The 27,854-nt window shown below is 48.4% G+C and overlaps 2 protein-coding genes across 2 annotated transcripts; both read left to right on the forward strand.

The window, feature by feature from the left end:
• The first annotated feature begins 927 nt into the window (after positions 1-927).
• On the forward strand, positions 928-12,862 carry klc2 (kinesin light chain 2). The gene is made up of 13 exons (XM_036548181.1): positions 928-1,457; positions 3,862-4,104; positions 4,694-4,997; positions 6,503-6,719; positions 7,354-7,717; positions 8,273-8,372; positions 8,779-8,828; positions 9,192-9,259; positions 9,555-9,663; positions 10,112-10,264; positions 10,567-10,694; positions 10,937-10,994; positions 11,195-12,862. Exons 2-13 carry the CDS (start codon positions 3,880-3,882, stop codon positions 11,276-11,278), a joined length of 1,860 nt encoding a protein of 619 aa, XP_036404074.1. The 5' UTR covers positions 928-1,457; positions 3,862-3,879; the 3' UTR covers positions 11,279-12,862.
• A 2,001-nt stretch (positions 12,863-14,863) lies between these two features.
• On the forward strand, positions 14,864-27,678 carry LOC118790668 (serine/threonine-protein kinase D1-like). The gene is made up of 19 exons (XM_036547659.1): positions 14,864-15,013; positions 15,971-16,146; positions 18,489-18,627; positions 18,814-18,945; positions 19,603-19,757; positions 20,669-20,864; positions 20,989-21,097; positions 21,544-21,672; positions 21,985-22,108; positions 22,975-23,052; positions 23,600-23,809; positions 24,413-24,433; positions 24,760-24,832; positions 25,335-25,441; positions 25,565-25,726; positions 25,910-26,008; positions 26,568-26,835; positions 27,270-27,355; positions 27,514-27,678. The coding sequence occupies exons 1-19, from the start codon at positions 14,959-14,961 to the stop codon at positions 27,676-27,678; spliced, it is 2,484 nt and encodes an 827-aa protein (XP_036403552.1). The 5' UTR covers positions 14,864-14,958.
• Positions 27,679-27,854: the final 176 nt, after the last annotated feature.

Raw genomic sequence — 27,854 nt, forward strand, 5'->3', positions numbered from 1 at the left:
TTGTGAAAGAGAACTGATCAAAGCTTGTGGACGTGAAACATGTATTTTGCACATGCAAAGTTTCTCCTGCGTATGTTATGTCTTCAAATGGTTACCTATTTGCCTATAACAATAACGCTTGTACATATCGTAAAACAAGTGCTTGTAATATAACTTTAGGAATATTATTGTGTTTATTTTTCATTTGTTTTTTGTAGTACTGCTTTTTTCATAATTTAAGAAAGCTGTCAATCAGTTATTTGCAGAAATGTTCATCAATGTCTTTTTTTTAATAAAAAGCTCTGATTTGTAAATACCTGTTGTCTTTTTTTCCAATGTTGGCATTACTGTATTATATTGTTGTGTGCCTGTATTGGCCAGCGTGCACTATGCAGGCTTAAGCAGACGCATGCAGACCAAACTGACCAACAGGAACCCGTTAGTGACTTGGTTATACTGCCAGCCCTGGCTAACCACCTAGATGGCAACATTTCCGTGTCCGATGTGAAATAACTAATTCGTTAATTGTAGCATAACACAATTAACTGCTTAAATATTCTTTGGGACTCGTGTGTTTGCATAGGACCACGCATTTCATGTTTTTATAGCACACTTGACTGTGGGATCATCAGATGTCTCTGAGGTTAAGGGCGATCAGGAAAGAATCGTTAAAAACTGTGCTTGAAGGGCGTTTGAACCAGGACCACAACCCTGTCGTGTCCCAGATAGAAATCATAGTTATTATTCAGTTTATATATTAAGATATATATTATAGGTATACATAAAGTCATTTGATTTGAAAGACCTCATACTGCAATAACGGTATGCTGCCCAAGCCGGACTGTGACACACGCTGAGCGCTGCACCCCCTCCTCGCACCCTCCCAGCCTACATGCCCCACATATTTTTTTCGCTTTTGCACACTTAGGTCGGGGGGAGCTGGGCGGTGGTGGTGGTGATGGTGATGTCATCGCTCGGGGCGACGGGGCTGTGGATTCTGGGAGACTTCGATCCACCAGCCATTTTCAGCTTCCTGCCGTCATCCGTAAACACAAGCCGGACAGACGCGAGGCGAGGCACAGGAACCGCGGCAGAGCACACACTCAGTCTCTCAACACAGAAACGCAGGAAAGATGGACGGCAGCAAGCCGGATCGCCACGCTCGTCCTGCCCTCTCTCACTGATAACAAACCGATAAACATCGGGGGAAAAAAAGCTCTGCCGGGCCGATCTGAAAAGAACATTGACTTAATTCCTAACAAGGCTCGATCCTATTAGCTAGCCCAGCCACGCTAGCGTAATTGGCTACAATGTTTCGTTGGGAATTCGCACGCGTTACGAGCGAGCAAAAATAAAGGGATCGAACAACGCTTTTTTGTTTTGCTTTCAAAAACCTGACCGGGCAGTGCCAAACTAGATTGCGAGAAAGCGCCTTGAACTGCAAACGAAGACATTTTGGGCCAGCGGTGGGAGAAAAGGTGAATGTGTTCGCTAACTAGCCGGCTAGCTGGCTAGTCTTGCTAAAATTGGGCACGATATAGATAGCTTCAGTCTTAGCTAAATAAGATACATTTAGCCAGCTTCCGTCTGACATACATGTTTGAACGCTAGACAAATATAGGATTATTATTTTGCTTTGGAGGTTAGCTACTAAGATACCCAGTGGATGATGAATTGATAATCCCTACTCCAGCATCCCCGCATCCTGGGCTGTCCAGACGATGGTCAGTGATGCTAGCCACTATTCAGTATGTAACCTGTGAGAAACTAGCTAGCTAGCTAACGAAGTTAGGAAACCGTAATTAGACTGATACAGAGAGCATGCACGTCTCTTTGACTGCGCAACGTTCATTAAAGTGCATGGTGTTGATTTTTAGACCGGCAAATGTTTGCTAAAATATCGTTACGGCGAATACCGCAATGGAATTGGTGCCTTGCATTTTCGTGAAAATGCGATGCTTTAGCGATGATTTAGTGTTTTTGTTTTTAGCACGCATGCTTGTTTAAAGCTACCCGGCTAGCAACAATAGTAATTTATCATGGGTTGGAATGCCGAAATATAGCTGGCAAGCTAACTAATGACTACAGTTGTGATAGGTACTTCGCTTTCAGCGTCGTTTGATGATTCCGTGTCCTTTACGAAATAGTTAGTCTACCTACCAGTGGGTCACGGCCAAAGCATTGAAACGGACGATCAATTCAAAGGGTAGCCGATGCTGTTACATAAAAATAAATTTTCTCGACATTCAGCAAAAACTCGTATCCTTACCGAAGTCCTTGCCGCACCTTCTCAGCAATACTGACTTGTCCTTCAAATCGTTGGATGTCGTGTTTGCATTTTTGTTCATTTTTTTTTCAATAGGTAAGAACAAAGTACTTATAATCTTTGTGTTTCATTTTGTTTCTACAGTGGGATGTTAGATTATGTGAACGTTAAATTGCTCTGTTATTTGCTTCTCTTTACATCGGCTAAACCATACTCGGAATAGGAGAAGTCACCTTGATTTAATATTTTTTCCTCCCCTGGTTTTGCGGTGAAATGCGGTATGTCAGTATTGAAAACGATTCGTGTGATTCATACGCTTTATTCTTGTCGTGAAAGAAAGGCATGGGTATTTGGAATATGACCTATTGCAATAGTTATGTACTGAGCGAAACGTCCTGGCGGCTTGTCGCGCCTTGACTTTCGGAGGCTGTGTGATGGAAATTGCGGGATAGTTGGTGTTGGTGCATTGCAGTCAATAGAGAGAATGAAGGGAGGGGGTTTGTGTGGGCGGGAGCCTCCTGGCGGCGTGCGAAGGAGAAGCCTAGGTATATCTATCCGAGGTACGGATAACCGCTTGCGAGGATCAGTTCCGCACACGACTTGTACGGCTGGTTTATTTCGCTCATCGCATCCGTGCATCACGCAGACCCGGCAGTCTGCGGAGAATTGATCCCTGTCGGGACGCATGCTGTGCATTGAGTTGCGCATTCATCTTGTCTGCAGCGGTTTGTTTTTATTTGCGGCAGGGATTTTTTCACCTCCCGGGGACTGGTGTTGCACGGATTACCGTCTTCGTTTGGCGTCTGTGAATACCTAAAGCCCCTTTGCGTTGACTTTGGAAATTCAGCTGCACAGTTGTAGGTAGGAATATTACAAGTGATAGTTCAGGGCTTGTTTTGGTTTTCATTTAGCCTGAACAGCCACAGATCTCGGTCTTGCCCACATACTGACCTTTTGCTGGGCTCTCTCTCTTACCAGGAACTCTGTCCTGGGACTTGCTTGATTTCCTCATCCTGGTACAGCCAGTACTCGTGTTTTTAGTTGTCACTGTGGGCTGACCTGCTAGTGCTTGGTCCATTTTCGGGCAGCGCCCTGGCACAGCCCTTTATGGGTCCGGCACTGGACAGACCTGTGTCATGCGCGATTGGACGTCTTGACCACAGTCGCGCCTCATCCTGGCCTGTTTCACCGAAACCTCCCACAAACATAACTTACTGGCATTTTGAAACATTTTGAAATATGTTGACTCGTTTCATTTGAATCCACAAGAGGACGCTAAGAAGGGAGTTAGTCTTTATAACAGAAAAGTTTGTTTTTAACAGATTTTCCAGGGCTGTTCATCAGGATCATGGCCAGCTGCTCAGATTAAGACACTTGAGAATGCTTGCAAGAACACCTTGCTTGAATAAAAAAAAAGTTGCCCACCAAAGCTGTCTACAAATGTGTCTTCATATAGACAGTAACCTAGTGGCACAAAAAGATTTAAGCAATCTCAACGCGTGTGTAAGCTGCAACATGTGTAAAGCTGCAGTACCTGTAATTAGTATTTCTGTACTATGTTATAGAAACTGTGCATTTGTTTGTATGTTTAACTCCCTTACCCCCTCTCTCTGCAGTGTGAGAGTGTGTTGGCGATGTCCACCATGGTGTACCCACGCGAGGAGTCTCTGGAGAGGCTGAGCCAGGATGAGATTGTCCTCAACACCAAGGCCGTGATGCAGGGCCTGGAGACTCTCCGCGGAGAGCATGCCCAGCTCCTCACCTCCCTGCTGGACTGCGCGCCACCCGTAGCCCAGGAGAAGTCGGGCCTGCTTCGCAAGAGCCTGGAGGCCATTGAGCTGGGGCTTGGCGAGGCACAGGTACTGCACCGGGGGGGGGTGAAGGTTTTTGGGATGAGGAGGAGAGAAAGAAGGAGTGGAGATGGTGGTGGAGGAGGATTTAGGGGTATCTCAAGGTGAAATAGGGTGGATTTTGTTGAAGGTAGGGTGGAGGAAGAGGAGGAAGAGATGGATTTGATGTGGGGATGAAGAAAGGGAGGTTTGAGCATAGTAATGAGCATAGAAAGGCAGAGGAGCAGTTTTGGTAGGTTGACGGGGTAAATAGTGGTTGGGTTTGAGCTGCGTATGAGGGTACCTGTAGTCTTGTGCAGCAGGTGATGGGGTTAATATCTTTGAGGAATGAGTCATGTCACAGGTGACTGCCTAATGTCTCTGAGCAAGAACGTAGAATAGCCGGCTCTGTTATTCTCATATTATGTTATTTGCTTAGTGGACACTCTTGTCTAGAGCGAGTGGCATGGTTTGAATATCATCCATTTATTTGCTGGTGCCTCGCCGAAGTCAGGCGCTTTGCTGAAGAATAAAACAGCTGTGCCTCACCTGGGATTTGAGCCAGCAGCCCTGCTCTCCGCCGTGCCTCACCCCCCCGACCTTTGACCCCCCCCCGCAGGTGATCATCGCGCTGTCGAGCCACCTGAGCGCGGTGGAGTCGGAGAAGCAGAAGCTGCGGGCGCAGGTGCGCCGGCTGTGCCAGGAGAACCAGTGGCTGCGGGACGAGCTGGCGGCCACGCAGCAGAAGCTGCAGAAGAGCGAGCAGAGCGTGGCCCAGCTGGAGGAGGAGAAGAAGCACCTGGAGTTCATGAACCAGATCAAGAAGTTCGACGACGACGTCTCGCCCTCCGACGAGAAGGCCAGCGAGGCCACCAAAGACAGCCTGGACGACCTCTTCCCCAACGACGACGACCACGGACCAGGTAGCCCGCTGGCCGCACGCACGCTGCGGTCAAAGCGTGTTGGGGGTGGAGGGGTCAGAGGTCAGAGCAGCGTTTCTCTGCCCTGGCCCTGGGTGCCCTCTCTGTGCAGGATTCCATTGCAGCCAATTAAATTCAGTTAATTAGGCTTGATTAAGCTTTAAGTGATTGATCTTTATTTGTTACTCGGCCAGTTGTGCTCAGTAGCTTTCTGTAACTGATACATGTTGTTGGAAGTGTTCGTGCTAACAGAAGGGTACAGAAGTTTTTTGCTTTGTTAGTTATTTGTACTCATTTGAGCACACTTGCAATGGTGTATTTCTTTCACAAGGAGTTTATCACAAATGGCCGTAGACATGTCAGATGGTTTCAGTACTCAGTTAATCACTCAATCAAACATAATTAACCGAAAGCTCAGCGGTAAACACCAGTGTTCAGTTAATTACTCAGTCAAACATAATTAACTGAGAGCTCCGTTGGAATCAACCCCAGTGCGTATTAGCCCGCCCCCAGGATCGAGGGTGAGGAACGCTCTGTCCGAACTCCGTCACGCACCCCACTGGGGGGTCACGGTCACATGACTGCCGTGGGCGGAGCCTCTGTAGAGTAGGCCTGATTTGTGGGTGCCATTGGCATGCTGTGTAAGCATATCCACCACTGCAGACCTCTCCCAATGACCGTGCAAGATGATTTCCTTAAAACACGTTTCACTTTAAAAGCGTGTTGGTAATGTTGCTTTATTACAAATGTATGATTGTATGAATGTATGATTTATTACAATGAAGGCAGGGACAGTTGAACAATGGGAGCATCATAAAGAAAGTGGACGAAATGACACGGTATAAACGCCAGTGATGTCATAGCTGGATTGATGGATGCTGGTCTCATATCCGTGCGATTATTTCTGACGGTTTTTATTTCTGAGAGAGCACCTTGGTCTTACTTTGTCTGTGTGACCTGACTGCTTTTCCTGTTCTGTGGTTTTTAATAACACGATGGGTTAACAGTTGTGAAATCTGTTAGTATGCTATCGTACTGTGGAAGTTTAATTTCCTCTCAGCTTGCAGTTTACACTTTGGTTATATGGAAACTGTGTGCGTTAATAATGATAATGATAAAGGCTTGTAATTGGTTGTAATTTGATCTGTTGGAGACGAGATTGTCACAAACCGCTGAACAGTAACGGTTAGCTGCTTTCATGTAGAGCTGTTGTAACATGGTAAAACTCTGATTCAAAAGAAATAAAGGACATACTTGGAAATGAAGTTAAATTTCAGACTGACAGCAGGAGATGTTTTTGGCAGAGTTATATATAGTATATAGAGTAGTAGAGTAGTAATATAGATTTTAGCAGCTTGCAATCAAAGCTCAAGTATATTTGTTGAGATAAATGAGAATGTCAGCAAACCTGAAACTGTGACTCTCTATAATACAGTCTGCTAAGGCTATGTGTCTTCATTTTGTAAGTTCACTCTTGACCCCTGACCTTTCACCCCCTCCCATTCCAGCCCAGCCCAGCGGGGAGGCGGCTGCCCAGCAGGGTGGGTATGAGATCCCGGCCCGCCTGCGGACCTTGCACAACCTGGTGATCCAGTACGCCTCTCAGGGCAGGTACGAGGTGGCCGTGCCCCTGTGCAAGCAGGCCCTGGAGGACCTGGAGAAGACCTCCGGCCACGACCACCCCGACGTGGCCACCATGCTCAACATCCTGGCACTCGTCTACAGGTGCTGCACTTCTGTCTGTCTGTCTGCACACAGCTTAATCCATCTGTCCATCTGTAAATCTGTGCACAACTCGATCTGTCTGTCTGTTTGTCCGTATGTCTATCAGCCTTTGACTGTCTGTCTGTGCAGAAAGACAGACAATGTGTCTGTATCTCTGTTTGTACATCTGTTCATCCCTCTGCCCACTGCTTGATCTGGCTGTATGTCTCTTTATCTGTCTGGCTTTCTGTGCCCAGTCTGTTTGCCCTGGTCAGAGGTTTGTCAACACGTATGTTAAGGCAAATATCCACTGGTCTTACACATTTGCATATGTATATTAGTAGTCACACGTGTGTATGTGGAATGGACTGCATTTATATAGTGCTTTTCTACTCATTTGAGTACTCAAAGCACTTTACGGTTATATGCCTCACATCTACCTACCGGTGGCAGAGGCTGCCATACAGGGTTACCAACTGGCCAATGGGAGCTGTTGGGGGTTCAGTGTCTTGCTCAAGGGCACCTCGACACTCTGCCAGGATGAGGTGTGGACATTATCTATCTATCCATCTGTCAACAGAGAGAGAGTTGAGGAGATGGAGGTAGATATATGTTGCTGTGTACGCCCTAACTGACTGTCATCCTTTTGCTCCAGGGATCAGAATAAGTACAAAGAAGCTGCCCACCTCCTGAACGACGCCCTGGCCATCCGGGAGAAGACCCTGGGGAAGGACCACCCGGCGGTGGCCGCCACCCTCAACAACCTGGCCGTGCTCTACGGCAAGAGGGGCAAGTACAAGGAGGCGGAGCCCCTGTGCAAGAGGGCCCTGGAGATCCGGGAGAAGGTGCTGGGGAAGTTCCACCCGGACGTGGCCAAGCAGCTCAACAACCTGGCGCTGCTCTGCCAGAACCAGGGCAAGTACGACGAGGTGGAGTACTACTACCGGCGCGCCCTGGAGATCTACGAGTCCAAGCTGGGTGCCGACGACCCCAACGTGGCCAAGACAAAGAACAACCTGGTGAGGAGGGGGCGGAATCGGTCACCGGCTCGTATGAACCAGTCAGAAGTCTCCTGCTCTCTGGTAGTGCGCTGTGATTGAGTCATTGGCAGCACAGCGTGGCTGAATCTGATTAGGAGTTTATGAAGCCCTACGTCATGAACCTTTTATTTTAGCAGTTTATCGGCTTAATATTATAAAATATGTCAGTTATTTCCGCAACAGTTTTTTGAACCTTTTGAATACAACTGAAAAATCATGGGTATCTGAGGTTTGTGGGTTATGATATATGAATTATAGTGATAGTATGAATTATAAGTAATGCTTTTTGTCTGCCTTTTTCCATTGTGAAATAAATCCCAGTGCCTCTGTGTGTTCAACAATTGTGTCTCTCCACACAAAAGCATTTCAGAGAGGCAGTCTCATACCTCATACTGCTTAATACTGCTGTAAGAGGATCTCCTGAGGACCTTGCACAGCTTTGTATGTGATACCTGCTGTAATCGTATGGTGTTTCTGAAGGCATTGTTAAATGCTGCAAATTCACTGATGCCCCCCCCCCCCCACCCCCAACAGGCCACATGCTATCTCAAACAGGGGAAGTTCAAAGATGCTGAGTCACTCTACAAGGAGATTCTGACCCGGGCCCACGAGAAGGAGTTTGGATCGGTCAACAGTAAGCCGAGCGCGCCGATCTGGTTGCTGTGGTGTACGAGACTGTATAGATGCCCCTCCGTATTCTCTTCAGTTGAAGTATCAGAGTGGGTGGCAGTAAGATGCTGCTTTGTCATAATAGAGACACCTCTGTGTATAGTTCTATGCTTCCAGCTATCCCACAATGCAACGCTTCACAGTTTAGGTGGCTGAAACACTGCAATCTGTGCTGCCTGCCAGTGAATTCCTAGTGTTTCCAGCAGCAGACAGTGCTCACCTCAGAGAACTGATGACAGGTCATTTTTCCTGATTGGAGCCGGTGGTTGTGTGTTTGGTGCGGCTCGGTTGGGCACTGCTGTACGCGGTCTTTATTCCGCGCGAGAAGGGGGAGTGACTCTGAAATGGTGTTCCTCTCTGTTCTCTTCCAGACGACAACAAGCCTATTTGGATGCATGCAGAGGAGAGAGAAGAGAGCAAGGTAATGGCATTCTGTTTTATTTGCTCAGGCGGTGGATATTTCAGTTAGCTTGGTAGCTAGACTAATGACTGCAGCTCCTTAGTTCCAGTCTTGTTCTGACTCCCCTCTCCTCCCCCCCCAATCTGCCTCTCTCCCTCTCTCCCTCTCCCTGCCTCTCTCTCTCCTCCCCCCCAATCTGCCTCTCTCTCTCCCTCTCCCTCCCTCTCTCTCTCTCTCTCTCTCTCTCTCTCTCTCTCTCTCTCTCCCTCTCTCCCTCTCTCCCTCTCCCTGCCTCTCTCTCTCCTCCCCCCCAATCTGCCTCTCTCTCTCTCTCCCTCTCTCTGTCTCCCTCCCTCTCTCTCTCTCTCTCTGTCTCTCTCTCAGGGGAAGCGCAGGGATGCAGGTCCCTATGGAGAGTACGGGAGCTGGTACAAAGCCTGCAAGGTGGACAGGTGTGTTCAGAGCCAGTGTGTGCTCTCTCTCACACACACACACAGACACACACACATTTACACAAAGACAAATGTATACTCTCCCGCACACGTTCTTACACACAACAGAAAGGCAGATACACCCAATTCTTCATTTGGACATGCAAAACCAGGGAAGTGCCTTGGACCGGAAATTGTCCTTTCCTGAATCATCTAAAATTGGAATATAATGTATATTTTTATACGCCTGTTACCTGTTTTACCATTTTTATAATTCAAAATGGTAATGATGAATATTTTGCCCCTCCTTTTCCAGCCCAACAGTCAATACCACCCTGAAAAGCCTGGGGGCGCTGTATCGCCGGCAGGGAAAGCTGGAGGCTGCTGAGACACTGGAGGAGTGTGCTACAAAGACACGCAAACAGGTACTGCACCCCCAAAACGGGTACTCCGCCCCTGACAGCCACTGCGGCCCCCAAACAGCCACTGCACCCCTAAACAGCTACTGAGCCCCCAAACTGCTGCTATGCTTTCACACTGGTGCTACACACCCAAACTGATACTGCACCCCCTAACAGATATTGCAATCATGCCCAATTCCATCGCCAAACAGGCTTTCAAGACATATTCCAACTTGTGAATGCTCTCAAAGAATGATATAATTATACAGGCAATGTCAAGTCACTGAGCTTAGTATTAGAGATGAGCCTAGAACACCCATCATCTTGAACACCTTTCGAGTTAACTTTGCTTTTCTTCGCCTATCTCTCCCGCATCACCCATTCTCTCCCCCTTTTCTCCTTCCTCTCTCTCCTGGCCCATCTCTTTCCCTCCATCACCTCCGTTCTCCCTTCTTCCTTCCCTCTCTCTCAGGGGATTGACGCTATAAACCAGAGTAAGGTGGTGGAGCTGCTGAAGGACGGGGCGACAGGAGTGGGCGAGCGACGGCAGAGCAGGGAGGCCCTGAATGGCCCGGGGGGGCCGCGGGGGGACTGCGAGGGCGACGAGGGAGGAGAGTGGAACGGGGTAGGAGACCTGCGGATGCTTGCTCGCTTAATTAAAGCACTGTACTCTTTATTATAACTCAAGTATGCTGTCCTTCCCGCTCTCATTCGCTTCTCTCCTTCTACCATCTGCGTTCCCCCATCCTTGTCTTTTTATTCTTTTTTTTTTCCAGAAACCTTCCTCTTGGTTTAGCATGGCTGTTGGACCCATGTTTAAAGTATCAGTCAATGTGTCAGTCTCTCTCCACCTTTTGGCGATCCTGTCAGTGTCTGACCCCTAACCCCCCTCTCTCCTTGCCCCCCCCTCTATATCGCCCCCTGCAGGACGGGAACGGCGCCCTGCGGAGGAGCGGCTCGTTTGGGAAGATCCGTGACGCTCTGCGCAAGAGCAGCGAGATGCTGGTGAAGAAGCTGCAGGGGAGCAGTGGCCCCCAGGAGCCCCGCAACCTGGGGTGAGTCCACACCCCCAAACCCTGAAACGACCCCCACCTCCTGTAACAGCAGCTGACTCCTGCAACGTGATTTCAGTAACACGTATCCATGGCGACATGGCAGCCTCATTGTTCTGAGTGAGACTCTCTCTCTGTCCTTGTGACCCCGCCCCTCTCCTGTGCCTGTGGTCAGCCTTGGGGCAGAGCACACCCAGTGTAATTAAGTGAAGTGTCCTTCTCGCTGACTGCTGTCTGTTTGTCAGGATGAAGAGAGCGAGCTCCCTCAACTTCCTAAACAAGAGCGCAGAGGACCCCTCCCAGGTACGCTCCCTTCTGCCTGCAGCGGAATCCTCTCCTACCCCGAGGGCCTGATCAGTGTCTAATTCACATTCACAGTCTTTTGGTAGCATCAAGCTGTCTGATGGCTGTCTACGGTGTCTTTTCACTTTCATCTTGATGCATTTCAACACTTCACTGTCCTCTGATCTCTCTGAACTTGTCCTTCCTTTCCTATTCTGCAGGAGGCTAACGCCGGCCTATCGGAATGCAGAGGACTGAGCGCCAGCAATGTTGACTTGTCAAGACGCAGCTCTCTGATTGGCTGAAGCCAGGAAGTGAGGTGGGGCAGAAACAGGAATGCTTCACTAGAAGGATGTTTCCTGCCTGATGTAAACAAAATATGCTGAAGAAAAAAAATATCCACACTCATCTCATTTTTTTTTTATTTCAAAGCAAAAGGTATTTAAAAAAAACATGGCTTTGGCTTGACCCAGCTTTTATGATCAGTACAGGAAAGCTATGTTTGCTTTACTGGAATCTACACTGGAAGTGATCATACAAGCATAAATACAAAAATATAAAATAGAAAGTAATCCAGCATGCTTCTTCCTAGACTTGGGGTGGAATGTCTGCAAGGAAGACACTTAGTGAGCACTTTTGAGTCATTACATTGTGGCGAAAATTGCTGGTTACCTGAGCCTTATGCAGACACTCCATCTCAATAGTTAGAATCAGATTGCAATGTAGAAAAAACATTACATATATATTTCACTAATGGCATGTATTACTGCGAATGCTTACCACCTGTTTGACTGATACCACCACCACAACAGACCTGTTTTGGAAAAATACTGATTTTCAAAAGGAGTGTCAGACGAAGGTTTGCTTTCACAAGCACCGAAAAGGAGGACGAGATGAGAACTCAATCTTTTTTTTTTTTTTTTTGGGGGGATTACGAAAAAGAGTCTGTGTATTAAAACAAAAAAGTGGAATGGAAAAAAAAAAGCACTGCATACAATTGAACCTCACTTTTGCCTTCTAATTTCTATGTATATATAGGGATAAATTATTGAATTTTTTTGATTCTGTGTATATAGCGCACCAGATTTTGTTGACACTTTAGACTTTAAATAGGTTGTGGTGTAGTATGCACTGGGAGGGAGGGTAACTAGTTTAAAAAAAAAAGACATTGTGGGGCCCATGTGGTTACATAGTGATCACCGTGACCGACGTCAGAGAAAGTAGATGTAGTGTGCACATTTATATTGCTGGATTTGTCATCTATGCTTGATAAGAGCCGAGTGTTAGTTTGACTCCTGGTACTGACCGCTGAGCGAAAAATGCACTAATGTGAACGGTACCTGAATTAGTCTTGGACTCTGTTATGTCTGTCTCTGAGCTCATAGTGAATCTGACACTTAAACTCACACCTTTACGCTTACCCATTTCAACCTTTCTGCAAATGGTCATTTGTGTCTTTTTTTTTTTTGTAGAACTCTCAATGCATTCCAATCGACTGTGATTGGCTTTGGCAAGTCACATGGAGTAGCTGGGCCAATTAGTGGAATGTTTTGAGCAAACAAAAAAAAAAAACAAGATAGCTAGCCTACCAAGATACAAGGAGTTGACCAGTCCCAAACCGCCTGGTCTCCTGGTTTATGAGCGAGATTTCTTTCTTTTCGAAGGCCCCTCTTCGTGTGCTCAGCTATTGGTATGCTGTTGCCAAATCTGAACGTTATGTCCAGCTTGTTTGTGTAATGAGTTGGTGATCCACCTGTTACCTGTATTTCCACGCTGCACTTAAAGAGCCAGTATTGACCAGCCACAGTCCCTGTCCCCTGTCACACTGGTGCCTTGTGAACTTGATTGATTAAACAATGTGAACAGAGACACTCATTACACCCCCCCCCCCCCCCCAAAGAACCAGCCAGTGTGGTGGCTGGTCATTTTTACTTCAAATGAAACAGGAAGGCAATCTGTAGATGTTTAAGTAAGGCTCAGAAAGCTCAAGACAGCATATTAAGAAAAACCCATGATAGCTACTGTATTTACATTAAAGGAGAACCAAGGTCAGAATTTGTTTTTTCAAGTGTTCCAGCTGATTTTCTGTGGTCTGGGGAGTCTACCACCTTGTGTTCACTTTAGACCTGAATTGCTGGCACTTACTATTACACTAATCTTTTCAGTATAGTCCATGTGCATATTTATACAGCCTTATGTTAAGGGGAGCGTGTTAGTGATGTTTATGTTGTTCATTATTTGAATGTTGACTTTTTTTTTTTTTTTTTTACTACTTTGGCAATATTTATAGGGTGTTAACGTTGAATGTGATTGTGTTAAGTGCATAAGGAGGTCATTTTTATGGTTTCTGAGAACAGCCTGGCAAGGGGAGGACCAGCTGTGAAGAGGATTTCTGTTAGAATGAGGGTGTGAATCGTGCTCTGTTTTGTGTGGTGGCTCGAGCTTTACCTGTGCTGTGGGGTGGGGGTGATTTTGGAGAAAGAGGGTTGGTGAGGGGCTTAAAAAAAGGAAGGAGAGGAGATGGAGGAAGAGGAAGGGGGAAAAGGGGGTAGAGAACGGGGGGATGGGAGAGAGGGAGTGAGGTGGGGGTTAAGAGGAGAGAGAGATGCAGAAAGAATGTGAGGGGAAGAAGGAAAGGGAAAGTGAGGGAGAAGGGGGTTGGCTTTTCTGTGGGCGTGGAGAAAAAGGGTCAGCTGTGGAAAGGTATGTAAATTAGTGCTGTATTCTGACCTGATCCACAGGCACACGCACGCGCACACACACACTCACACAAGCGCACTCCACATGCAGACTCTCGCACTTGTCTTATCATGAGGGGGAGTTAAGGTCAGCGTGCTGCATGTGCTGTATTTACACATGAAAGAATGTGACATCACATGTGACATCACAAAGCCCCCCCCCCCCCTTTAAACGCCAGTGACCTCACTGGGCATGCTCCTGCTGTGGACACCAGTCTCTCCTGCTGGTTAGAATGTAGCGGCCCTGGGCCTTGTGGGTAATTGTACTTCAGCGATGGGTCCCGTTGTGAGGGTGCCAACCTTATGTATATTTTAATAAAGGCTCAATAAATAAAAATCACACTTTTCAAACCAAAACACAGTGCTTGTGTATGCTTTGATTCCCTGGTAAAATTGCCAGGGATTGCTTTGATGGCTGCCCTGTTCCTGGAAAGATGGACTTTGTTTGAGTCTCTCTCTCTCTCTGTATTTGTAGCTCTCCATATATGTGTGCCCCCCCCCTCCATAATTGTTCTTTCCCCTGACTAGGGACAGCAAACAGTGGAACACATGGGAACATATTGGATCTGCTTTTGTGCTTCATTTTTTTTTTAATCTGTCCTTTTATCTTAATAGCATTGCACAGAGCAAACTCAGATTCACAGATAATTAGCTTTATTCCAGAAAGCAGAAGACATTTATTTATACCTTTAGTTTACCTTTAGTTAATCTTTTAGTTATCTTTTAAACAAAATCCAACAAACCAGATCTACACCAACATTGTGTTTGCTCTGTATAGTTCAGTGGAAGCTGTCTTTCCTAGCAGTCTTTTGTTTCCATTTAGTCAGGTGGGTGAATATATGCAGAGAGCAGTATAGGTGGAAATATATTGATAGATACACTGGGTACATTGACAACAATGCAATATTGACTAGATGGCATGTCTTCACACTCAAACGTCCAAACTGGCATAGAAATCACAGAAGGGGGTGTCTGTTTGAAGAGGGAGAGCGCAAAAGGTCAGCGGTTGTTCACACTGTGGGCAGCTCGAGCGCGCCCGAGCACAGAGAGCGTAACCAAACGCAGAGGAGGCGAGTCGAGCCTCGGCGCTGCTTCCTGTCATCTTCACATCGCACCTGCTGACGCCGGCAGAAGCACAGTGACCTCGTTAAAGCCCCGCAGAGCGAGCCAGAGAGCCTGTTTGCCCAGCTCTGCCTTCGGGTTGGAAGAGAGGCGGGGGGGGGAGGGCAGAACTTGCGACGGAAAACATGGACTCCCGTCCTCACAGCTGTAGCCTGGAGAGCATGGACTCTGGCATCTCAAGTAAGCGCTTCGTCTTTTTCTCACAGACCGCCTTCACAGCCGCGGCCATGTCGTCATCAGCAGATGCTGTTAGCACGTTCAGTCTGGCTTTCATTAAAGCAACAATGCGAAGTGTATGTAAACATTTCCATTTGTAGAAGAGTAGACACCTTTGCTCATGTAAGATGTTGACAGGAGTTTGAGTAGCATATTTATAACTTTGTTGAGATGGGTAGCCAGCGGTATGGACGCTGAGTTAACCAAAAGAAAAAACCCCCTACAGCCAAGCGAAACCCCCAGCGTCTCTGACTGCAGTCAGGTTGCCAAGAGAAAGCTTAGGCTGCAGCTGCCAAAGAGTCATGCTCATGTTTGGATCCTTTCTTATGGCTGTCCAGGAAGAATCTCATTTCAGTGTATGAATGTTTTATTATGTCTCTAAGGACATTTTTCTTACAGTGTTTTGCGTACTAAAATAGAATGTATTAAAAATTGAAAATGCTCTATGATGTTATAAAAGAGTGCCCAAACACCCACACTATAAAATAATTACTCTATCTGTTTGCTTGTGGACTAGGCTGTTAGCCCAGTAAGGAGTGTTGTGTTTTTTTTCATTTGGGTAATGCAATATTAAATGTGTGTCAGTTAAAATGAAATGATAAATGTGAGAGAAATTCCATAATAAATATGGGATAAATGATTATGTTGCTTTTCTCCCTGTTATTCCACATTATTGGGGTCCCAAAGTCCAGAGGTCATTGCAATTCCGGGTGTAGGGGGTGTCCGCCCTCCGAAATGAGTAGGCTTTAATTGTGGCTGGCTACGGATATTTGTAGATATAGATCCCTGCCTGTAGATGCGTGCCTGCTTATCTCCAATAAGCTCAATTGATCGTAATGTTTTGAGGTCTTGCGTAGATTTGATCGACGTGTTGCTAAGTGGACAGGTCGCTTGCGAACACGTGCTGCTCTATGCATCCAGGTTCTCTCTCGGCGATGTCGGTGACCTCCTCGACCCCCGGGCCATCTGTCCACCCCCCGGGCCCCGCCCTGATCCAGCTGCAGATCGGCCTCTTCAGAGAGGTGGTGTGGGTGTCCAGCGGTCAGCTCAGCTTCCACAGCGTCAGGAAGCTGGCCATGCAGATCATAGAGCGCAAGGTAGGGCCGCCACACCCTGTGAAGCATGCTGATACACACCCTCACACACACACACACACTCACTCACACAGTGCCCGTCTCTCTTTCTCACACCCTATCAAACACACACACTCACAAGGTGCCTTTTTTTCTCACACCCTACCACATGCACATTTACATGATGCTTATCTGTCTTTCTCATACCCTTTCTCACACACACACACACACACACACACACACACACACACACACAGGCCACAAATAGTTTGTTCCGGTTTGTTATATCTTCGGTCGCACATTGGGTCACTCATACATGCACACTCTAACCCCCGCAAAGTTCCTGTTACATTGCAGTGATGAGGTAACCCTGTCAGACTGTTGCATGGCTGTAACACTGTGTGTTACACATTCAGTGTGTTAGTGGTAGAAACCAGAGCTTGGTGTCCTCATATCCCTCTGACACTGAGGGCCTGATGGCTCGTGTTTCACACAGCGTTATGAGATCTGTTTTGGAAAAACTCGATGACAGCGGTTTTGGAAAAAACTCGATGACCCACGCGCTGATTTTTTGCCAGTGTCGGAGGGTGGGGGAATACTTTGTGAGCGCCCCAACGTTGTCATGACAGGTTTATAACAGCGCTCGTCCACCTTGCAGACTGTGCTTTCCCAGTCTGCGGCTTTGCACCTCACACACTCCACTAAACGGTAATTCACATGGGTTTTTACTGGGTGCAACTCGAGTTTCCTGATCAGGGGTAGCATCGTGCAGCGCTCCAGCAAGTACCTTATCAGTATGTAAGCAGCACCTGCCCCGTGCAGGTCTGCCTGTCTGTCTGTCTGTACGTCTGTGTGTCTGTGCGTCTTCCTCTGCATATTGTCAGTAGCAGGCCTGCGGGTGCCTTTGTGTTGCCCTCTCTGAAGTACCTCTGTTGCTCAGCTCCTTCAGTGTGGGCCTGCACTGTGCAAGGGGCTCTGTGTGGTTTCATGCATCCGGCGCAAACTTTCCAACCACAGTCCTCCCCCCCCCCACCACCACCACGAGCATCCCCCCCTCCCCCCCTCCCTCCACCGGCCTGCGCTGTGCGCCCCCCCCACCCCCTCCCTCCACCGGCCCGGGCAGTGCGTCCTGCGTCTGAGAATCGGCAGACTTTCCGGTTCTGAGGCTACCAGCCTCCGCGCTGCTCGCACGGGAGGACTCGAGTGGAAACGCCGTTGTTTACCGCCATGCAGGATGGCGATATTTATAGCACCCCCCCCCCCCCCCCCCCCCCCCTCCCAGTGCGCATGCGTGTCACAGGTCACAGTGGTCTGTGGTCTCCGTGACTTCATTGTGTCAGTCTGTTGTTGAATCATTACATTACATTAGTGGCATTTAGCAGACACTCTTATCCAGAGCAACTTGCATAGGTTACAGTTTTCACATGTTATCCAGTTATACAGCTGGATTTTTACTGAGTCTATTGCTGAGGTAATTCTCAGTTAAGTACCTTGCTCAAGGGTACAGCAACAGTGCTCCAGCGGGGTATCGAACCAGCAACCTTTCAGTTGCGAGTTCTGCTCCTTAGCACTCCTTACCATTCTGCTACACTACAATCATGACTCCACTTACGAAGGTGGCCAATCAGAACGAGGCTAGAGCCCTGGACTCTACACCTGAGGGTCGAAGGCTGGTATCTCTGAGGGGACACAGCTGTTATTGACTGATTTACCTTAGGATGAACTGCCCAGCCGCAGAGGTGGTTAACCCAGGATTACAGGGTTACAGAATAGGTAAAGCATCTATTTGATCTGTGAGCTTCCCTGGATACAGACCCCTACTTTGCATTTGAAATAATAAGAACGTCTGTGAAATGACAATAATATAATGCAATGTAATATAATAGTGCCTAAGAATGATCCCTAACATTCCACTATACGCACTTGTTCATATGGTTCCAAACCATGATCAGTTACAGTCACATTTCCATGTACAATTCTAACATACTCATGGTGACGCTCAATGATGTGTTGGATTTCTTTTACTCTAGATGACATTTCTCTAAGGGTATGAAGTGAAAAACAGTGCAGGTCTGCTGACAATGTGCAAAAGCTTCATCGCTCACCTGTGTGCAGTCATCGGCCTAGAGGAGCAAGCCACTTCAAATTCTGATTCTTACAAGCACTTGTACTCTCTAATATGACATTTAATGATGGTGTTGGCCATCTTTCTTACAAATCTGAGATCTCTACCTTTAGACATCGCTTCTCCCTTGTAATGCACTGCACCTGCCCTTTCGCCTGTGCAGTGTGATTTGGCCTGTCGCAGGTCTCATATCACTGCAGAAAAGGGTGTGTTACTGACGGTCTGGCTTCGCTTGCGGAAGGCTCCGGAGTGCACCATCGTCGGAAACGGGGAGAAGATCCTGCTGTTCCGGCACGAACCCGGGACCGAGCACCTGCTGCGGCTCCTGAGCGGCTCGGACACGCTGCAGGACGGCGACCTGGTGGAGGTGGTCCTGTCCGGTGAGTCCGGGAGGGGCCGCGCTGGCACCTCTGCTTTTCAGCACTCAGTGACAGAAATAGAACTACGACTACGAGTTTGTATAAAAGAGTGGCTGTAGGTTTAAACTGAAACTTAATGTAAAATGTTCCTCGTCGTTAAGCAGACCGAGGATTTTTTTGTGGTCAAGGTTTCTTGATCTGATTCAGGTTCTGCGTCTGTGACTGAGATGAAGCTCCGCCCACATACTCTGGTGGTCCAATCATATCGCACCCCAACCTTTTGTCACCATTGCGGCGAGATGCTCTGGGGGCTGGTGCGCCAGGGGTTAAAATGTGAAGGTAAAAGCCTGGATCACCATCTCTCTCACCATTCATACCTGCTGCTTTTGTAGCCATTAGGGTTACACTGAATTCATTTTGTTAAGCAAAAACCCAAATGTGTAATTTGAAACAATGTAAATAAAACTGGATTTGCCATGTCAAACTGTGACATTCGTTGTGTGTATTACAGGCAAAATTTCTCCTTGATTCACGTGTCACAGTGTCCTGTCTCTTTCTCACCCTCCCCCAATTCTTTCACTCTCTCTCCTCCTCTCACTCACCCACCTCTCTCTATCCCCCTCCCACTCCCCTGCCTCTGTCTCTCTCTCTCTCACCGCCTCCCATTCTTGTCCTCCCCCATCTACCTTCCCCCCCTCTTGTCTTTCTCCTCCTCCCACTCCTGTGCCTATCTCTCTCTGTCTTTCTTTCTCTCTTTCTCTGTCTCTCTTTCTCGGTCTCTCTCTGACTTTCCCCTCTTTCCCTGTCTCTCTCTCTCTCTCTCTCCACCTCTCTCTCTCTCCCCCCTCTCTCTCTCTCTCTCTCTCTCTCTCCCCCTCTCTCGCTCTCTCTCTCTCTCTCTCTCTCTCTCTCTCTCCCTCCCCCCCTCTCCACCTTGCACTCACTTTCTCCCCCCCACTCTGTCTTTCTCTCTCTCTCTGTCTCTCCCTCCCTCAGGGTGTGGGCTGGATTTCCATAAGCGATGCGCTCTGCTGTTGCCGAGTGACTGCAGCCGAACGCGCAGGCGGTGCGGGCCCAGCCTGTCCCTGTTCCCCTCGGGGCGTCCCCGAACCCCCTCCCTGTCCAATCAGGCCGGGGGCAGTCTGGAAGAGGTGAGCACAGCGCTAACCGCTGCATAGGAACGCACAGCCAGCCTCTCCACTCAGGGTCCAACTGTGATGTCATACTCGCTGCTGAGGTGTCAATCAAACATCAGACACAAGCTCTATTGTGGTGTAGCGATAAGGAGTCGACCCAGAGGTTGCGGGTTCAGTTCCTAGGTGGGGCACAGCTGTTACACCCTTGGGGAAGGCACTTCACCTGAGCTGCCTCAGCACACATTGTTCTGTGTAAAAATGGATGGCATGTAAAAATTGTAAACTATGCAAGTCACTCTGGGAAAGGAAAAAAAATGTCAATGCAGTTTCTATAATCTATTTTTAAGGGTTTGATCATATTACTGGTCATTAATTATAAACACCAGAAATGACCTTTTAGATCCAGATCCCAGCACAAAAACAAGAAACAAGAAAACAAGAAAAGGTCCTAATGGCATGTTACTCTATGCTTCTCACCTGTCTTCAGCAAAGCCAGTTTATCCATCAAATGGAGGCAAAAGGCAGAAATTTTAGCTTTCTGACTCTATAGAGGCAGAGATTCGTTATAGCTGTGAAATTCATGTTAAGGAAGATTGTGTTGAGTTTGGGGTGCATGAAGTTTTTGGGTGCTACAGTAATATCCCAAACCTGCCGTAGCAGATTACAATTACATTAAAGCATACAGTAACCCTCCGTATATGGAAGTGATGAACTGGTAGTGGTAGGCGTCACTTTTAAAAACACCAGGTCAGTTACAGATCAGATGAACGATGCATTGATACTGACAAGCATTTAACGTCTCACCATCGAAGCCCGTGATTGGTACATTTACAGCGCCTTGTGGCTCTGCCCACCGAAGCTGAAATGAGGGTTCTGTTGCCCTGGCGATGCCCTCAGTATGCGCCTCTCCCTCCCTCTCTCTGCAGATCAGCCTGTCGAAGCCTCGGTCCCGCCCCCCCTCCTGGGCGGAGCGGCCGGTGTGGCTGGGGGTGGGGCAGGGGGAGGGGGGAAGGCCCCAGGTCCCGCACACCTTCCACATCCACACCTACACCAAGCCCACCGTCTGCCAGTACTGCCATCGGCTGCTCAAGGGGCTCTTCCGGCAGGGACTGCAATGCTCCGGTACAGGGAGGGGGGGGGGGATGGAGGGGGTACAGGGAGGGGGAAGGGGGGGTACAGGGAGGGGGACGGGGGGCACAGATGTCACTGCAATGACACTGTTACTCACTGTCTCCCTCTGCCCCAGACTGCAAGTTCAACTGCCACCGGCGCTGTGAGCCCCACGTACCCAGCGACTGTCTGGGAGAGAAGAGGATGGCCAACGGAGGGGGTGAGATACACTGCTGCCACACCCTGTCTCACACACACACACACACACTCACACACGTGCGCGCACACACACTCACACACGTGCGCGCACACACACACACACACTCTCACACACACTCTCTGACACACACACACATACACACACACACACACACACACACACACACACACACACTCTCACACACACACACACACAACACTCAAACTAACTCAGTCAGAGTGAGTCATCCATTTACACACACACCCAAACTCTCACACACACCAGGATTCTGCTGTTTAATAAAGGTTATGTTGTTTGTCTTTTAGTTAATATCTGTCAGACATTAAAATTACATACATATATATATATAAAATACATACTAATTTATATAGTGTTATTCATACATATATGACCTGCTATTAATGTTAGTGTGCTGTGTACCTGTGATGTCACAGATATACATACCGCTAATGAGGGCAACTCCAGCCAAAGCATGGAGACAGATGATGACCCCGATCTGACCAGCAGTAGCTCTCTCTTGGACAGCAAGGATGACGAGCAGTCTGTTGCTGAAGTGCCATTCACTGAATCACTGGGCGTGGGGCAGGAGTCACCAATAAGGTAACATAAATCACAATGGCAGGGCAGAAAGCAGCCTTTTTGTCCTTTATAGAAAGAACATGCGAATAAAATGTTCTGGTATCAAACTCCATTCACACAAGTAAACAGTTGAGTATTGTATGTGTATATATATATATATATATAGAGAGAGAGCAGCATATATATATCTTTCTTTCTTTTAAGGTCTTCTCATTGTGTCGGTCATGCTTTGGGTGTGCGCACTGAATCTGAATCTCTCATGAAGCCTCTCTCTGTGAAGCACTTCCTGCTGTGTGTCGGTCATGCTTTGGGTGTGGGCCCCTCTCTTCACAGCCCCTGCTTCAGCAGCAACATCCCGCTGATGCGTGTGGTGCAGTCTGTCCGTCACACCAAGCAAAGGGCCAGCGGCGTGCTGAAGGAGGGCTGGCTGCTACACCACACCAGCACCGACACTCTGGTGAGGCCACTGACACACCAACACTGACACAGTAACACTGACACACCAACACTGACACACCAACACTGACACAGTAACACTGACACACCAACACTAACACAACACTGACACACCAACACTGACACTCTGGTGAGGCCACTGACACACCAACACTAACACAGTAACACTGACACACCAACACTAACACAACACTGACACACCAACACTGACACTAGTGAGGCCACTGACACACCAACACTAACACAACACTGGCACACCAACACTAACACAACACTGACACACCAACACTGACACTCTGGTGAGGCCACTGACACACCGACACTAACACAGTAACACTGACACACCAACACTGACACTAGTGAGGCCACTGACACACTAACACAACACTGGCACACCAACACTGACACACCAACACTGACACTCTGGTGAGGCCACTGACACACCAACACTAACACAGTAACACTGGCACACCAACACTGACACACCAACACTAACACAACACTGGCACACCAACACTAACACAACACTGACACACCAACACTGACACTCTGGTGAGGCCCTGCGTAACACTGACACACCGACACTGACACAACACCACTGACACACTAATACTGACACTCTGGTGAGGCCCTGCCCAACACTGACACACCGACACTGACACAGTAACACTGACACACCAGCACCGACACTCTGGTGAGGCCCTGCCCAACACTGACACACCAACACTGACACACCAACACTAACCCACCAACAGTGACACTCTGGTAAGGCCCTGAGCAACACTGACAGATGTACAGAAATGCAATGGTGAAATGATGACAGCACATCTGTGGATATTACTGATGACCATGTTGTCATTGTCGTAGAGGAAACGCCATTACTGGATTCTGGACAGGAAGAGCATCACTCTTTACCAGAATGAAAACAGCACCAAGTACTACAAGGTTAGTGGAAATGGGTGACACTTTTGAAGCGATTCATTTAAAAATATTATGTAATTGTCATATGAATTCTAAACAGCTTCAGCAAGAGATTGGGGCCTCCATTAACGTCTGCCAGTTGTTACAAGTCATGAAATCTGCCATGTATTATGGTACATACAGTATGTAGGTGTACACAAGCAATAGTACATACCTGTTCACAAATGGTCAGCTTCAAATAAGTTGCCAAAGAACACTGGTTTATGATTTTGGTTATAACTGTAAGTTATAGACCATTCTCCAATTCAGAAAACTACTGTATCACCAAACTTATGGCTGAGCTGATGTCCTTACCAGAGCAGTGCAGGATGCATACAATTTATGTTGAGTTATTCTGTGAAGGATTTATAAATCTGCTTGTATGGAATTGGAGCCCAGGACCATTAGGTCCAGAGTTCATGGACACTGTCATTACTCTGTACTGTAGCTCAAGTGGAAATGTGCCCCCTAGTGGTCACAGTGAGAATATCAGTATTAATGTCGGCATCCCTCTCTCCCTGCTGGCGCTCAGGAACTGGCTCTGTCGGAGGTGCTGCAGGTACGAGGGGTTGGCCAGCTGTCTGTGGCCACGCCCGCGGGCGACAGCGCCCACTCCTTCGAGCTGGTGACGGGCTCGCTGGTGTACTGCGTGCTGGCGGGTCAGGAGGGCCAGGCCTGGGAGGCGGCCATCCGCCAGGCCCTGATGCCGGTGCAGAGCAGCGGACGTACAGCGCAGGACGGAGTGGGTGAGTCTGAGAGGCTGGGACTGCGTCAGAGAGGGCGTGACTATAGAGAGGGTGTGACTGCGTCAGAGAGAGTGTGGCTGCGTCAGAGAGGGTGTAGCTGCGTCAGAGAGGGTGTAGCTGCGTCAGAGAGGGTGTGACTGCAGAGAGGGTGTGGTTAAATCTGAGAGGATGTAGGTGAGCCAGAGAGTGTGTATATGAGTCACAGATGGTGTAAGTCAAGTCAGCATATGTGTAGATGAGGATTACAGGGTATAGGTGAGTCAGGGTGTGTAGTTGAGTCTTGGAGGGTATAAGTGAGTCAGGGTTTGTAGCTGAGTGTTAGAGGGTCTGGGCAGATGGGTCTTAGAGGGTGTAGGTTAGAATGTGTAGATGAGTCAGGCAGTGGGCAGGACAGCATGATTTAGATGAGTCAGAGAGGAAAGATTTGGTTCAGTTCCATTTAAGCAGCTTTTCAAATTATGTGCACTTAGGATAATGAAATGATTGACAGAAGGATTGTTTCTGAGCAGATTATTAGTATGACAGTTTTGGGGGCATTACAATGACCATGTGTGATATACTATAATCTTCATAATATCATGATCACTATGACGATATAGTACATGATCTCACCAAGTACTGTAAATGTTACATAAAATGTTAGTAAGATATTAAAAATTAGAGAAATGAGGAAAAAATACAGTGTGTGTATGAGATTAAATCATAATCTTATTCTTTTTACAGATCCTGGATCCCAGGGTGAAGGAACTCCTGTAAGTAGACTGGGCCCTTGCATAGGCTCTCCTCAGTCAGGCAGTGGTCTTTTCAGGGCAGTGTATTAAACATTGTATTATATCATGAATCATCAGGCATAGACCACAGACTGTACTGGTCCTTTAAGTCTCCTTGTGTGCGTACATCTGTGTGTGCTTGTAACTGTGTGTGTTTGTGTGGGTGTGTTTTGTAGGACATCGGCGCAGTGTATCAGATCTTTGCAGATGAGGTGCTGGGCTCAGGACAGTTTGGTGTGGTGTACGGAGGTGAGGTGTTAAAACGCCCAGCTCGAGTCGGAGAGTGAGGAGAATGCTGAGCTGTGCTCCTACCGTCAGTCACCTGACGGAAAAGATGTTCATGAAACATGTAACTAACTCTAGTACAGACGATTCACAGATGAACTGAGGGAGCGCTTCGAGTTTTAGTCTGTCACAAGTCAGGGTGTGTGTCTCTAGTGCCCTCTTGTGGTTATACTGTGTAGTTATTCTTTTCAGAGAAAATATCTTGAGTTCAGAATGTTGGAGACAGCAAGACACATATAACAGCCTGTATCTGTGTGTGTGTGTGTGTTTATGTGTGTTCGTGTATGTGCGTGTGTGTGTGTCTGTGTGTGTGCATCTGCATGTGTGTGTATGTGTACATGTGCATGCGTGCGTGTGTGTGTTTTTGTGTGTGTGTGTGTGTGTGTGTGTGTGTGTGTGTGTGTGTGTGTGTGTGTGTGTGTATGTGTATGTGTGTGCGTGTGCATGTGTGTGTGTTGTGTCTCAGGCACACACAGGCAGTCTGGACGCCCGGTGGCGGTTAAAGTCATCGATAAGACCCGCTTCCCCACCAATGAGGAGAGACAGCTGCGAAACGAGGTGGCCATACTGCAGGTACCTGCCGTCGCAGGAAACGCCTGTCAGCCCTGTGCTATGGCACCTTCCCCACACGTTCCCCCCACCGCCTCGTGTCTCTCATGCTGAACCGTGACTGCAGTCGTATGTGTGTCTGCGCAGAACCTGTCCCACCCGGGGGTGGTGCTGCTGGAGGGCATGTTCGAGACCTTGGAGCATGTGTTCGTTGTCATGGAGAAGCTCCACGGTGACATGCTGGAAATGATCATGTCCAATGAGAAGGGGCGGTTGCCGGAACGCAACACTCGCTTCCTGGTCACTCAGGTGCCCCCCCCCCCACTTTGTTTTTTATTATTACTAGTAAACCAGGCATGAATTATGTGTTGTAGTCAGATTTCTGGTAGTTGATCTGTAAGGTAAACAGGCTGCTTGGGCAGAGATTGGTTTCCCTGCCTCTCTGTGTTGGGAGGAGGACTCACAGGTCCTCACCTGCCGTTATCCCCGCAGATCCTGGAGGCTTTGCGCTACCTCCACATGAAGCACATCGCTCACTGCGACCTGAAGCCCGAAAACGTGCTGCTGGCCTCACCTGACCCCTTCCCCCAGGTGAGTGCATGCGTCTCTCTCTCTCGCTACCATAGAAACAGAACGGCAGCAAACTGGCCTGACAATGACCGGAACTTCACAGCGGCAGAACAGACTCCCCTCCTTGCTCTTAGTGGGGTGTCCATGTGTCTGAGGGTTGGACTCCCTTCGCCCTGTGATTCCGCATTTTTGGGGTGATGTGAGCTTTACGGACAGCTAGAAAACTCAGGGGAATGAGTTTACTGAGAGTGAGACTAAACTTCAGATGTAAATTTGCATGTAAACGTATGATACCGCTTTGATTTGCTAGATGTACGACTGCCACTCCCTGCGTGTGTGGATGTTGCTCATGGCACAGGACCCCCGGGGGTTTTTGTTTTAATTGGACTGGATAGCTCGGGTGGTTTCAATTTCCATTCTGCATTTGAAGCAGTTTTTTATGCACTGTAAGTCACCCTGATCAGAGACACTACCAGATTAATTAATTTAAAAATAATCATCAGGCAGATAAACTTAAAGCTTCAGCAGGATCCCCCTGTCCTCCCACTCCCTGAGTGTCCCCGTCTCTCCCCCCCCCCAGGTGAAGCTGTGTGATTTTGGCTTTGCCCGCATCATCGGGGAGAAGTCGTTCCGCCGCTCGGTGGTGGGCACGCCGGCGTACCTGGCGCCCGAGGTGATCAGCAGCAATGGCTACAACCGCTCGCTGGACATGTGGGCGGTGGGTGTGGTTCTGTACGTCAGCCTGAGCGGCACCTTCCCCTTCAACGAGGACGAGGACATCCACCAGCAGATCACCAACGCCGCCTTCATGTACCCCCGGCAGCCCTGGGCCCACATCTCCCTGGAGGGTGAGGGACTGGCGGCAGGAGGGGGGTTGGGCCTCGGCCTAGCCTAGGGCTCGGTCCAGTGTAGGTTGCAGGGCTACTTGCTTATTGTCTCACCGGTGCTGGTCACATTTAGTGTTCCGAGCACTATTGGACCTAATGACCTGAGGCTCTGTCTTGGATTTAGTCTGCTGTTCTTGATGTTGCTATTGCATTTGGTCTTGGTCCTTGGGAACATTCTTGGTCTTGGTCTCATTCAAACACAATCCGCTGTGCGTTACAGATAGCAGTGCATCTGTGTCAGTCTCAGTAGCGGTCTTCATCTGGAACTCAGCAGTCTCCGTTACCCCTTTTCACACTGTGGAGTTGAAGCCAGGCTAACATGAGTGTTAGGGCGACCCCTGCAGGCCGGGGCTGGTGATGCACTTCAGCCCCTAACGCCTCTGTCTCTGCTCCAGCCATCAGCCTCATCAACAACCTGCTGCAGGTGGCCGTCAGACGCAGGTTCAGCGTGGGGAAGGCCCTGGGACATCCCTGGCTACAGGTAAGCCCCGCCCCCACCTCTGCCTTTTATTCGCACTTCCTGACCGAGTCTGTCCAAGACACGCCTCAAACAATCTGACACTAAACACTGTGGTTTAAAAATTCACCTGCCCATCAGTGAGAACCCCCTCCTGACTGAGGTGCCCTCTCTCTCTGCAGAACTTTCAGCTGTGGTGTGACCTGCGGGAATTCGAGCTCCGCATGGGCCGCCGTTACCTGACCCACGAGGGGGACGAGGACCGCTGGAGGCGGCATGCCCAGGAGCGCGGCCTGGACTTCCCCTCACACCTGGCCACGCCCCCCAGCGGCGAGGACGGCCAGTGACGGGTCAAAGGTCAGACTGTGATGGATGGCTGTTAGAGCGTGTGCCATTTTAACAGAGGAAACATTAGTGGAAAACATGCACAAAAATGGCTGTGATGGGTAGGCTGAGTACAGAGTTTCCCTGAACTGATCCTATATCAGTTTCAGACCTTTTTGTTCTGTTGGTTTGGTTAAAA

The sequence above is a fragment of the Megalops cyprinoides genome, chromosome 16, assembly GCF_013368585.1.
Source record: "Megalops cyprinoides isolate fMegCyp1 chromosome 16, fMegCyp1.pri, whole genome shotgun sequence".
NCBI classification, from domain to species: Eukaryota; Metazoa; Chordata; class Actinopteri; order Elopiformes; family Megalopidae; genus Megalops; species Megalops cyprinoides.